Below are 14,675 nucleotides of genomic sequence, written 5' to 3'. Positions count from 1 at the left end.
TATGCACAACAGGGTAGTTTAATCTACAGCGACGCGTCATATTCTATAAAATCATATGTTTGTTATGTATCTTTACAAAGTCAACTTTTCATGAGCTCAGAAAAACAGCTTTCAGCTTTGTGACAATGCATTGTCCATCTGATCCAAGAGGTTGTTTTAAACAGTTAATTTAGCTTAAAGTTAACCCACATAGTAACACTTCATCCTTCAGTCTATCACAAACATCAAAAACAACACATCTGGAGACATGTGGTTTACACTGGAAGGGAAGGGGATGGAACATATATGTAACAAGTAACCTTAGCGGTCACACAAATGTAGTGGAGTTCCCACTGAGATGTAGTGGAGTGGAAGTATTGAGTCCCATAAAATGGAAGTACTCAAGTTCAGTACAAGTAGCTCAAATGTGTACTTTAATACAGTGCTTGGTGTACTTCTATGGAGGCTGTATCATTAACAGGGGGGCGGGGCTTCGGTTCCGTACTTTAGGACCGCGCGGACACCACCGCAGCTCCGAGTTTCTGTGACGTCAGGACAGTGCTGCTGCTGCTGCTTATCGGCAGGTCAAGAAAGAGAGATGGCGGCGGATGAGAACAGGTTGAAGCAGCGGAATCACAAAAACAGCATCTTCAAAGAAGGTACTTATACACACATACCGAGAGTATGAATGATGTTACCGACGCGACAGATGACAGCGGTAGGTTTCTGAATACGTGCCTCTCCACCGGTTGTTCTGTAGACTGTAATGGAAAGAACACGTCGAATAATCTCCCGCGGTATAAATATAATTTAAAAACATCGTAGTGACATTGTGTTTTTGAACCTAACGTTACATCGACTTATCCCCCGCTGTGCGCGGTGTGTAGTCACGGAGCAGCCGGTGTGGAGCGTCTTGTTTAAGCCGCCCAGCTTGTCAGTGGTCCTCACCTTCAGAGCTGGATGTGTGTTTGTTGTTAGCCGATGAGCTAACCTAGCTGCTGACCTCTTCGTGCTAGTTATTTATTGTTCTGTTTTCTAACGGCTGTTACACGGCTCTGTCAAAAGCTGGCAGATTGCAGCTAACGCTGAGCTAGCTTCTGTTACATACCGTTAGGTAACAACGCGGAGCAAGCTAACTTCACTTGAAGTGTCATCTCATTTAGGCTGTCGCACACATCACAGGTGGATAACGGTATTTTTACAAAACATGCTTGTGAAATTAAGGTGTGAGCTAACGTTACATATATTCGTTTAATTATATAAGCCAGTATATTTACTAACACCAACTCCATTCAAGAAATGAGCAGTTAAGCTAACTTAACTTCCCTCTCCTGTTGGCAATGACTAATTTCCCTTTTAAATCGACCTCATTTTAGGATTATTGGTCAACTCACAAGTAACCCTATATGGCACCCTATATGGGAGTGCCTCCCAGGGCCACAAGAGTATGCCTATCTCCAGTGAATGCAGTCAGACCAGCCTGTGTGCTGCTGACGGTCCTGTTCAGCACTCGGACGCTTTAATAACTGACATTTGAGCAGAACTCAGACCTGAGTTATCTTCTCTGCTGACTGGTGTAGTCTAACGATGCAGTGACTTGACCGCTGTTATATGGAAGTTAACCGATGTGAAATGACTAGACGGGAATCCACTGATCAGCTTCAGCTGTTTGATAAGCAGGAACATGTGCTTATTCACCTATGAAGTGTGCAGCGTTGCACTTCGGGGAATGTTGAACCATCGTACCAGAGGCTTGAAATGAAATGTACTCGCGGTATAACCATGAGATCAAATCTGTGTAAATTTGGATTTTGACAAAACGGGCATTTAAACCTATTTTTGACAACAAATCTACCTAAATTAGTTTTTTAAGCAAGCGTGCGTAGCTATGATGCGTTGAAGTGCGTGTCCTTAAGTCTGATACTCGTGAGTCACGTTCATAATCATCATCATTGTAGCCTAATATCACGAAGCGTTTAGGACAGTTTTCGCTACACTGCATCTCTGTTCTACGCTGTGGAAGTATTCATCCTCAGGCAGCTCATGTGCTCAACAGAGAGAATGCTGGGACATCGAATTTACCGGATCACTGCTCCTCTTAAAAGCCTCGGTTAAAGAACGAATCACCCAAAAGGCGTCCCAAACAGTTTTTTTATGTAGACTTGGACATTATTTATGTCCTCTCCTCCGGGTGATGTGACTGTGTTGCTTGCTGGATGCGGCGGCAGATTGTTGCGGTGTGTTTACGCAAATCTTTGCAGCATGTTTCAGACTGGTGACCTAGAGATGACAAAGCAGTTTGTTTCCCTCTGACTTATCGGATGAGGGCAAAGGCATCCACAAAGAGTTAATAATCCTCCTGAAATATCCAGATTTCTGTAGGTCAGTGAAGTGTAACTGCTGCCGTACAAGGAGAGCTGAAGGCCGTACTATTCCTCTGTAGAACAGTGACTGATGGCTCAGTCTATTTACTGTAAACCTCCAGTCATCCCATAATGGCAGTGATTCCTTCCTCTCCAGTGAAGCTTCACTAACTGGAGGAGGTCAGGGAACTTTTAGTTTTCCCGTCCATCAACCGCTGTCTCTTCTGAACATCAGAGTTTATTGAACCCTGAAGGGAAACTCGGCCATCATGACTGCAGCGTGCATGCTGATGCACTCTACTTTAAAGTGGTTTTAGTAGAGCTGAGCACAAAGGTGTCAATGAACAATCATTGTTTCTCTTTGTCATGACAGTTTATTTATATTTTGGAAGAGGTTAGGAGACATGTCCAGAACAGCAGTCGCATTTTTCCACCTCAAAAACCAGACGTGACGAATGATAAATGTGTTAGGAAGGGTTTTGTTCTTCCGGTCAAACGTTACCCGCAGCTTTCCCTCTCAGGTGGCCACAGGTTTGACTCCGACACGTCCCCGATGAGGCGCCAGGAGGCGGAGGAGGAAGCCGACCTGCTGGAGGAGGACGATGTCGGCGTGGCCCGGCCGGTGCAGATCGTGGTGGCGGATGAGGAGGAGCACTCGTTCTCGCTGCAGGAGGAGGCGCTGGAGCGGCTGCTGCTGCAGGAGGAGGTGCGGGACCTCCAGGTGGTCGTCGTCTCCGTGGCCGGAGCTTTCCGCAAGGGCAAGTCCTTCCTGCTGGACTTCATGCTGCGCTTCATGTACAAACAGGTAAAGGAAGTCTTGTTAAACACGGCTCTTCTGAATCAGTTCATAGAAAAAAAAATGTTTTGAATAAACACCAGTTATGCTTTTGATAATTTCTTGACCTTGGGGAGATTTTCAATCGGGCAAAATGTCACTAGCGAGTTTCTATGTACTGTTACTGATGTATACACACGGCGCTCTGCTGCTGTTTGCGTTCCTGGTTAGATGCTGAACTGTGTTGTCGTCTCAGGGTACTTGCACGCTGTGCTATGACAAACTTTAATCTAATCTGAAACTGTCTTGAGTGAGACTCGTGACTGAGCTATGGGTTCGTTTCAGTCATGCATTAAAGCTCATTCTTGACAAAGTAGTTTGACAAAAACAATCCCAACTCACGGTCCGCTTCCTGTGTTTCTGTAGCTTCTAACTGTATCTCCATCCTACATCACAAGGTGGAGTCTGCTCAGTATGTTGACAGACAAGTTCAGTAACTATTATAACTCAACGAGGACTTCTCGACTGTCATCAAGTATCTTAATGCAACACTTGCACGCCCATGTGGCCTCTGAAAGAGTTGTTTGTGGCTGTGATCGTTCCTGCGGCCTCTACTCCCTGAAGAGATCCTAACAGGACTACACTGTGAGAGACCGAGGCCATAAGCTGCAGTCCTCACTCTTACATTCAGCTGAAACTCAGCCGCCTTCAACGTGTTTCAACATAATCCATGTGGGCAACATGCATCTCGAGTTGGGATTGTTTTCTCAGACATTTTCAGTCATGTTTCTCTGTTGTTCTAAAAGATCTGATAATCAGATTCGATGCGGTATCGGACTGTGTAGTTTGTCTCCATTGTTACAGGAACTATAGAAACGACTGTCCTGGTTTAATCTTGACAGTCATGTGTTAGTTATTACCAGTGATGCTTTGATTAGATTTCATAAGAACAGGATCAGTAGAAGTTTGTCAATGCAAAATGAAATCGATGACATCATTTCATTGGAGCTCCTTTTTGTCACCGTCTTGTCATCAAACCCTGCGGCAGAAAAACCCGGTTCTGTTTGAACCGGTGACCGGTTAGTGTTCGTCTTTGGCCGCGTTAATCTACGGTAAGCACAGAGGAACATTCCGGAGGGTTTGACGAGGCTGTAAAGAGGATTTTAGGTCAACACAATGGCGGCTCTGTGGCTGGGCTTATTCCACACATAAAGGCCATCTTTATGCATAACATTAGCCCCGCCCACTCAGGTCAGGTCATGGTAGGGTTGTTGTTGGTTTTTTTTACACGCAGGTGTCGAGGAGTGAGACTGTTCAGAAGCCTTTTCACGTTTAAGCTGATGACTACACATATTAATCATCATAAGGGCTGGATGACGATGTATCATGAGAACATCAACATTTGGCAACAGTCAGATCTTTTGTTACCATAGAAGTCAAACCTTTCATATGTATTTGTTTGTATTATAAGTAACGTTGCAAATCAGTGAGCCATATGATAAAGTATCTTCATCATATGATTTACTGAATTACAGTAGAAGTAGAAACTTGTCTGTATCCCGATGTGCATTGATAACCTGATCAAATATATTGTCCTAGACTATGATGTAATTCATATTACTCTCTCCTACGAACCATCAGTTCTTATTCACTTCCTTCCTGGTGCTCACTGAGATCTGCCAGTCAACATTTAACAACTTCAGTTCCTGTTTAAAGCTGCTGTAAGTTAAAGGATGGCTTCCTTTAAAGTCTGACTTAATGCAGAACTGAATAATATCTGCATAGCTCATCAAAATGCTACGTCTGGAATATCTAAACCGGATATAAGCCGTTCACATGACCTGCATCAAATTCTGAATAGTAGTAGTGGAATATTGTTGTGCATTTAAATGTAGTCCCAGTAGCTCTTTCAAAATAAAATGAAAGTTTTAGTGTGGTGTTGGATCTCTACAAGGTGATTTCTACCAGGTATAGAAATAAACTGGAAGCAAAGGGAGGACGCAACAATGAGGAGGAAGGAATAAAAAAAGAAGGAAGTAATAAATAAAAGCGCTTTTTTTAGTACATAATATAACTAACCTTTAACAGGATATCAAGGAAAGAGTGAGTCTGTGATAACACAACGACTTCCTGTTTGACAGTAAATGTTGTTCATCACATGAAGTAAATAACGTGCTCTCCACATGTCACTTCATTCTGGATTTGAGGCTCAGATTCTGAATGTTATTGGAGCAGGAACCGTGCCGTGACCTCTCCGCCCTCCTCTTGTCTCTGTCCAGTCGGATTCGTGGGTCGGTGGTGAGGAGGAGCCTCTGACCGGCTTCACCTGGCGAGGCGGCTGTGAGAGGGAGACCACGGGCATCCTGGCCTGGAGCGAGGTGTTCGTGGTGGAGAAACCAGACGGCTGCAAGGTCAGTTCACGGGCCGACCCCAAGCGAGCGCCTCCTGAACGCCAATCTGTAGTCTCATTCGCTCACCGAGCCACGGCGGTATCGTTGTAAACTACAAATACACACATCCACACTTACTCATAAACTTGCGGGAAGGTGCCGGATTTTATGTGAATGCAGCCGAAAACGCGCTTCGTCTTGCTGCGGCGAGGTCTGTGGGACTCCGTACGACGAGGGGCGGGACAAAGCGGTGACGTTTGACCTGCGAATGAGAACCGGCTGTACTGTCTGCTTATTGGCTGGTTGTCACACCGCCACATGGGATCCAAATGCTCTTTGCCGACGCCCTGAAGACAGCAAAATGGGAAGAAAAGAGAAAATACAGACCGAGCCTCTGTATATTCAGACACCGCAGCACACTTGTAGTGGGTCATAAGTGACGATTGAGAGGGATTCTATTGATATCGGTCTAGACATTCTTTTAGTTGTTGTTGTTCTTGCAGGTTGCAGTTCTACTAATCGACACTCAGGGAGCGTTTGACAGCCAGTCAACCATCAAAGACTGCGCCACGCTGTTCGCCCTGAGCACCATGACCAGCTCTGTTCAGGTCATGTGTGTGCGTGTGTGCGTGTGCGCGTGTGTGCGCGTGTGTGTGTGTGTGTGTGTGTGTGTGAGATGAAGGACTTAGTGTGATGGCTGACCAGGTGAATAACGGTGTGTGTATTTCAGGTGTACAACTTGTCCCAGAATGTCCAGGAAGACGACCTGCAGCACCTCCAGGTCAGTAATCAGCCTGCAGACTCCATGAGCATCGAGTAGAAAAAGATTATTTATTGGTAGATCTGTAAAATGTATCTAATAATTCGAGCTTCATGTAACTCCCGTTGACATGATGTGTGCAGCTGGAGGGTTACTGTCTCTACCGCTGTGTGCACCACAAAACTATCGTGCAGCTTGGACATTTGACCGCCAACAAAATGGTTTATGTGAGACTGATCGACAGGTCACAGATCAGCTGACCTCTCTAATAATAACCATCTTGTCTTATTGTGTGCGTGTTGACTCTTGAGATCCTAAAAACAAGAGGGGCGGTTCCTTGGTGGTCTTAAGGACCCTTTATTGGGTTCCCTTTGGTCTGTCACTCATGTGCATTTCAGCCATGTGTGTCAAATCCTTTTTGCACCAGCTCTATCAAAGCTGTCGCCGTGGTTTTCGTTAAGATTGTTTAACACGGTTGGGTGAAATTAGTAACAGTTTGTCCAGTTTAGGTCAGTTATTATTTCCTCCTGATGACGAGGCCTCTGACTGCTCTCACTGCCTCATAGAGCTGCTGTCTTTAGATTTCTAGTCCAACAGATTAGCTGCAGCGTTTCTCTTTTTAAAGCTCATCGTCTGAGTGAAGAGCTCCATATCAGGTGTTCATGATGTGTTCAGGTCGGGATCAACTTGCCGAACTAAACCCAGCAGCAGGCTGCCATATGAGGCAGAGAGCCTGACAGGAAGTCTCTCACTGTGGAAAGTTCTCTTCCATCTTTGGTCCCAAGTTCTCGTCACGCCGCCTTCAGAGATTGCCTGTCAGTCAAACAGTGAGGGCGGGGTCTTTTGGAAAGAAGCGGCTGCAATGTCGTCCTCTACTAACTGAGCATCATGGCTGTGTTTTGATGTTTGATGAGATTTTAAGTGGCTGCTTGTTTTCTCTCCTCAGCTCTTCACGGAGTACGGACGACTGGCCATGGAAGAAGTCTATGAGAAACCCTTTCAGGTGTGATCTGCTAACCACGTTGCTGTTCTCACAATAGTCAGTTCGATCTTTAGAAACGTGCTTTACCTTCTGACACGTGAGAAACTCGCGATTTCAACTTCAGTCCTCGAATGACTAAATGAGACTTTCTTAATTGACAGTCTCTTCAGTTTTAAGAAACTTATCAATCACCACGAGCTTGATCATGTCCACCGTCTTAGTGTGAGCCGTTTTAGGTGCTCCATCTTAAAGGGATAGTTCAGAATTCCAAACTAACACCCGTCGCACAAGCTATGGGATGGAGGCAGCGGTAGACCAGAACCTCCCGTGTTATTTCAGGTAAAATGACTGTTTTTGTCGAGTCAAAGATAACTGCTTCAGGCTGAAGCTGGAATACTTTTGAATAAGTGCTCTTGTTCATCTTTTCTGTGATCTGTGGTGGAGCCTGGATCAATAAGCTGAATGTGTCCCTCTGTTCAGAGTCTGATGTTCCTGATCAGAGACTGGAGTTACCCCTACGAACACCCGTACGGTCTGGAGGGAGGACTGAGCTTCCTGGAGAAGCGGCTGCAGGTTAGTGTCTGGCCTCCTGGCGACGTCTGCTGTGACACCGAAGGCTGATTTTAACATCTCCAGACTGATGATTGTTGTCTGTGATCAGGTGAAGCAGAACCAACACGAGGAGCTGCAGAACGTCAGGAAACACATCCACTCGTGCTTCTCGAACATCGGCTGCTTCCTGCTGCCTCACCCTGGCCTCAAGGTGGCCACCAACCCTCACTTCGACGGGCGGCTCAGAGGTGAGACCCTCGCGCAGGCACAACTAGTCCGGTCAACACAAGTCCGCTTTTGTGACGCCTGGTTGGTTTGTGTGTGTGTCAGATATTGATGAGGAGTTCAAGAAGGAGCTGGTGAACCTCGTTCCGACGCTGCTCTCTCCAGAAAACCTGGTGGAAAAAGAGATCGGCGGAGTCAAAATCACCTGCAGAGAGCTGCTGCACTACTTCAAAGTGAGTTCATCCTGATTGAAAGCTCTAGAAAAAGCCAGTAAGTGGACCTTGAGTTGAGTGTTTCTCTCATAATTAGTTTTGCGGCTTTACTGAGCTCTCTTCAGCTTTGTATTTGGTGGTAAACTGGTCGTGAGTTCACATCTCGGATAACATCAGAAGGCAAAGTTGTTGTTTTTTTTAGAATTTTGTCTTTTTGTAAATGTTTTTTATGACTCCAGAAATAGAGTTTAGACTCTGACTCCTGATTGTTTCTCATCTGTCCATTGTGTTTTCAGGCTTACATGAAGATCTACCAGGGAGAGGAGCTTCCTCACCCCAAGTCCATGCTGCAGGTCAGCTCCGCTCACACACAATATAATGAAGATAATGTTGCTGTGGAACAGCGCCGCCCGCTGGAAAGTTTACATGAGATTTATTACAAGAAACACATCCTGGACATCCTTTTTTCAAAACTGTTGTTTTCTCTGTCTTCTTCTTCTCACTGTGGCTCAGACATGTTTATGTACGAGTCAACACATTTATGATAGTAATATATATTCTGTGTTTGCAACGGCTGTATCCATCAGACCGGAGCGCATCTCGGTTCTCGTAAAAGGACTGTTTATCTCTAATGATGTGTTGACTCTATTTCTCAATGTTTAATCTGTTTTCTAGGCAACAGCTGAAGCAAATAACCTTGCAGCTGTAGCAGGAGCCAAAGACTTATACAACAAAAGCATGGAGCAGGTAATGCATCGCAAACTGGATGTCAGAGGTCCAGGATTTGGGTGATGAAGTACTTCAGGGTTTTGATGAGATCTTGAGGTGTGCGATCTGGTTCCGTTTGCAGGTCTGCGGCGGAGACAAACCCTACATTTCCCCAAGGGAGCTGGAGCGCCGTCACGCGGAGCTGCGTCAGGCGTCGGTAAAACAATTCCGCTCCGTTAAGAAGATGGGCGGCGAGGATTTCTGCCGGCGCTACCAGGAGCAGCTGGAGGCGGAGCTCGACGTGGCCTACGCCAACTTCGGCAAGCACAACGACGGCAAGAACATCTTCTTCGCCGCGCGGACGCCCGCCACGCTGTTCGCCGTCATGTTCATCATGTACGTGGTGTCGCTGGTCACGGGCTTCGTGGGCATCAACTCTGTGGCCACGCTGTGTAACCTGGTGATGGCCGTGGCTCTGACGGCGCTCTGCATCTGGGCTTATGCCAAATACTCTGGAGAGTTCCGCGAGGTCGGAGGAATCATCGACCAGGTGGCTGAAACACTCTGGGAACAGGTGAGAGGATGAGCCTCGTGTGCTCTCACCCGTCTGTGCTCTCACCCGTCTGTGCTCTCACCCGTCTGTGCTCTCACCCGTCTGTGCGTCCGTGCTCGCTCCTCGTCTTCGCGTCCGTCCATCTGCATCTCTTTAGTTTCAGTCATCAGCGACTCTGAAAGCTCCTTTTAATCTACTGATTCTTCTGATCACTTCTAAAAAGCTGAAGTGAGTGCATTTCCATGAGGGTTATTATCATAAACTAAAACAAGAATAAGCAGTTAATACTATTGTCGTAAACTAATTACAAACATCCTTGAAGAAAGAATAAAACTGTTAATTGAATTCAATTAGCTGCTTCTAAAAACACATGTATCTCTACCTGAATGCTCAATCAGTGAAAAATGTATTATAATTTGTAGAATCCTTTGACTTAATGAAGCTCTTATAACAGACTAATAGTGAATCGATCGGGCAAATTGAAAGATTTCAAACCAACTAAACCTTGTGGGCAAAACTACATTTTGTACAACTTTTTTTCGTCAAAGCATTTGTGATAGAATTCAACCGTTCTGCTCTCCTCTTAAAACAACTAATGGAAACTTTAAACTGATAGTTGATTCACTTCAACACATTTCTGTCATCCGTCACCTTCTCATCCTCATCATCCTCTTCCTCTAATCCTTCCTCTTTGTTTTTCTCTCTCAATGCCTCCAGAGGACTCCACGAAAGGTACGTGTTTAACAACCTGTACGGCTCCCTTAGTTTGGTCCGGTTGCGGAAAAAGAGCCTGAAACAATTTAAGGACCTAATAGTAAGACTTCATCAAACACGTCTGATAAAACCAGACCGGCTACGGTGGATTGATCTATAGACACGGTGCATCCCAGGTCAAGGGACGCAATGCTAAAAGACGTAAAGTCCGAGTTATATACGAGCTATAACTGCGAACAAAGTGACTGTCAGGATGACAGAAATATAACGGGGCTTGATGGAAACCAAATGTTCTGCAGTGTTAACAAACGTAATACAAACTGTGAAAACACCCAAATTGTTCATTTTAAAGTACAGTTAAATAATCTTTTTATTTTCCAGAACTATCACAGTAAAAGCACCCCTCGTCCTGACCTCCTTCTCCTCCTCTTCCTCCAGGTTTTCTCCAAACTCTTCGAAGTGGCTCGGAGTCGAGTTCCGTTGGGAAGCCTGATCCCGGCGCCGCGGCCCCGGCTCGCCTCGAACAACAACGTCAAGAAGAAAAACTAGCGGCACGCCATCGCGTTCCCGTCGCGTTTATTCCTCCTCTCCCTCACTCTCTGCTCGGTTTTGAAACGACATTTTTTTGTGTTTTAGGACGGTTTGAGCCGTGTAAATGAGTTTTTGTTCTCAGACCGTAGATGAAGGGTCCTCACCGTGCTGGCTGTAGGTTTAAAGACTCGCCGTAGACCCCGGACGAAGCAGTGTGATGTATTTAATTATTTGTCAGTGGGCGGGGTTACGGTATTTATTGGTGGGTGGGGCCAATTTTCAATCACAGTGTCATCCTAAGTGTGTGTGTGTGTGTGTGTGTGTGAGGCAAACTATTCCCATTTATGTGAATGTATGAATGAAGCGCATGACTACAGACCCTCCTCACGGTTCCCCTCCTCCCTCCTGTCGTCTCCGTCAGGTTGGTTTCTGTCGCTGGGCGGCGTCACGGGGAGTCGCAACCAAAGTTTACAGCTTTACTCATCGGAGGCTCTCGGACTGAGCGGACTGACAAACGGGCAGGAAACTGCAGCTGATCCAACGTTTTTAGGACTTTGAAAAAAACGGTTTCGGGGAAGTTTTTACAGTTTTTCTTTCGCAACTAGAATCACAAACTCATGGATGTGTCTCTACGTTTCTGTGCCGGCTGAGAGTGTGTTGAGCAGTTAGACCGGTCCAGTGGGCTCCACTCAAAAGTAGACAAACGCACCTCCAGATGTGAGGACGTCTTCAACTCTACGTTTATGGTCGTTTTTAAAATGACCAAAAATCTGTCAGGAATGTATCGCGTGTGGGACACAGTCGAAAGCTCACAGAGTAAATGTTAGCTTAGCATTACTCGGTTTTCGTCTGGTTTTAAATTGACTCTGCTGTGGGATCAGAAAACAGGAAGTGGCTGTGATCAGTATATCATCTTTCATCTTTTAAATACTAACTATGTAAGTACAGAAATGACGTGAGTAGTTAAATCCGAGTCCACAGGAGTTAAACTGTGTGGGCAGTCGTTTCGAGCTCCTATGAATTTGCTACAATATTATAACAAACGTCTTTTTATACAAACAATAGTTTCACTCTGCATTTTCAAAAACATCAGAAAACATTGTCATTGAAGCTAATCGTGAGTCCAACTCATTTCAAGTGAATACACAGGATCAGGATCCTTCGACATGACTCTCCAGCAGAAAGTTACCGTTTAAAACCAGACGTCCGTGAGTTTGTGAAAGTAGAACTGTAAGTAAAATAAGCTAAATTTCCCTCAACCTGCTGACCCTTGACGTAGCAAGCTGAACGTTGATTTGGTTATCTTCATTGAGTGTTACTTTCAGTATTAAACCTTTTTTATTTTATTAGTTTCACGTAAACGTTGCACATTTCTGGGAGACGTTCCGATGGATCTCACGTCTGGAGTCGGACGATTAGGAACTTCTTCACTGACTATTTATCATTCCGCCACGGCTCCAACTTTGTACTTAATTTATATTGATCTCCAAAAAAAAAAGAGTAAGTAAATACTATGAACTATTCCTCAAGTCTCCAATGATCTCTGGATGATTGTGTGAGGTCATGCTTCTAAACTTTAACCTGGTAGTTCATGACGATGGTCTGACTGCCGGCGTTTCAGAGAGTAAAGCTTTTAAATGTGTTACAGTTCAGCTGAGACCTTTTTTGTAGATGATATTTAATTCTGTTATTTAACTTGAGTGTTCTTCCCTCGCTGTCATTCCTCGTTTTCATCTTGACGGCTCTGAAGGACTGAACCACCTCATCTTGTTTTTAAAGCACCACACGTCGTGTAGTAAAACACTAAAGATCATTTCATCGCCCACATTTAAATATGAACACTTTTTACAGCAAAAAGCCGTAAATCAGATGAATGAAAGGTTCATTCCAAACATCAGCGCATTGTCCTATTTTCTTCATTTAAATATCATTCCATCCACAACAAACATCACCACTGTGTGCTTTTGTTTTTGTACAGTTCAGTTTTTTACAGCCTCATCCACACATAGGGCATGTGTATGAAATATATATACATATATAAATATAAATTTTCTAGACCTTTTTGTAGCTGGAAGAACAACTGTTTGGGTGGTAGACCAGATTCAGCTCACTGGATGTAAAGGAATGCTTTCGTGATTTGTTGATATGTCTAATAAATTCCTTTTTTATATATATATTTGTAAATTAATCTTACATGAGCACTGCGATTCCACCCCCTGCTGGCAAAGAATGTTTATAATCTGGATCTTTTTTTTTTTTTTTTTCTTTGTCTTCTGTTGCTTTTAAAGTTATTTTCGTTAATTTATTTTTTCAATACAATATTAAACCAAACTCCTACAACACAGAGTGGTGTCGTCCAGTTTTTGAATGTTTTGTTTTTATTGTGTCGTTTTCTGGAGGGATATTTTAATCCCTACAGAGGGCGCTGTTCACTGGGTCACGTCTAGTTGGTAACCCACAATACGCAAAAGTGTTGCGGGATGTTAAAGGTTCGGTATTGACATTGAATGGTCAAGGGTAGCCATTGACCTGCTCGAGGGAAAATCCAGACTAAAGTCATGTAGTGTGAACGAGGCATTTATCAAAGCAAACAAATCAATGTAGAAAACACGCTATTGTAAAAGTAAAGTAAGGCGATACTAAATCAATATCGTCATAAAAGCTATCGCCTACCTTTTCACTCATCTTTCCTGGTAGTGCTTCCATACAGATATAACAGTTTTCTATGAATTGAGGATGATTGGTGCTAACATTTGCGCGATGCTAATTTACCCATGGAGTATGTTGGTGGTAAAAGATTGTGATGGTAAGGTTTTAGCATGCTAACAAAGTATATTCTGCTAACTTTAGCATGCTTTTAACAGGAATGCCTCTTATTTTGATAGATGCTTGGGTTCGTGCTCCGGTTTTTTTAGTCACTGGTTTGTAAAAGTAAAACATTTTTGCTGAAAAGGCAAATGTAACATGCTGATAAAAGCAAACATGTTAGACTTTGGACATTCAATGGACATTAAACCTTTTTAATGCTGGAGATATGTATATTAAAATAACTCCTTTAAAAATTTTTTTTTTTAAATGTATTTCACTATTCCTATTTTGTGTATATTCAAATGTTTCTACAGATCTTTGTGTTTCAACCTTGTGACCTTTTTTAAATCTTTAGTTTAATCTGTTTTACTTTTAATGTATCGAACTATGGATAGTTTATCCAGTTACTGATATATTCACTGAAGTTATTGATAGAAATAGTGAAAATCTAGTGACCATAGAGTTATTTGTTTTGTATAATCATCTTCTGAGCATAACAGTTATCACTAACTTAATATTTATTTTAGAGACAAATGTTTAAAGGGGATTTAAACATGTCCCCTATGCTCATTAAAAATATTAACTTGAGTTGATCATTCAAGATTACATATCTCCTAACATGCACATTTCCTCCTAATCGTCATATATTCTGAGTTACGCAATCTAAAATTATTATGATCGATGCTTTTAATCTGTGATGCTAGTTATGTATGGTGTTTTTTTTACAGTTATGTCATCCATCTGCCTTGTTTTTATTGTTATTGCTTTTATTGTTTGTTTCTACCATGTAAAGTTCCTTTGAGTACCTTTTAAAGCACTATACAAATAAAAATATATTATTATTACGGTTTCACTAAAAGACCGAATGCAACAGAGCAGATACACCACAAGATGGCAGCAGAATACAAATTTGTCTGATATAAGAAGCCATCGTAATAACATTATTCCATAATAATTTGTAATAATAGAAATTACAGGAGAGTAATTATCTCTATACATGTATTAATATATAGAAATAGTATAGGACCATACAGTGATTTAATGGGAAAGTAATTGGGGAAAAGCACAGATAAGTTACAATATATAATGAAGACATCCTAATATATCACAGGCTACTGTTATT

At 43.3% G+C, this 14,675-nt stretch overlaps 1 protein-coding gene across 2 annotated transcripts; it reads left to right on the top strand.

Annotated features, from left to right (window-relative positions):
* Positions 1–571: 571 nt before the first annotated feature.
* LOC306785217 (atlastin-2-like) lies at positions 572–13,074 on the top strand. 2 transcript variants are annotated; one of them, XM_079279503.1, is made up of 14 exons: positions 572–638; positions 2,864–3,147; positions 5,397–5,528; positions 6,011–6,115; positions 6,238–6,288; positions 7,214–7,270; positions 7,730–7,822; positions 7,911–8,049; positions 8,132–8,259; positions 8,535–8,591; positions 8,914–8,985; positions 9,089–9,520; positions 10,217–10,231; positions 10,652–13,074. In XM_079279503.1, the coding sequence occupies exons 1-14, from the start codon at positions 578–580 to the stop codon at positions 10,760–10,762; spliced, it is 1,737 nt and encodes a 578-aa protein (XP_079135629.1). In that variant the 5' UTR covers positions 572–577; the 3' UTR covers positions 10,763–13,074. The 2 variants fall into 2 exon arrangements, with proteins under 2 accessions (XP_079135629.1, XP_079135630.1); XM_079279504.1 differs by lacking the exon at positions 10,217–10,231.
* Positions 13,075–14,675: the final 1,601 nt, after the last annotated feature.

Source organism: Melanostigma gelatinosum (genome assembly GCF_949748355.1).
Source record: "Melanostigma gelatinosum genome assembly, chromosome: 11".
Lineage (NCBI taxonomy): Eukaryota > Metazoa > Chordata > Actinopteri > Perciformes > Zoarcidae > Melanostigma > Melanostigma gelatinosum.
This window is presented reverse-complemented; position numbering and strand designations above follow the sequence as displayed.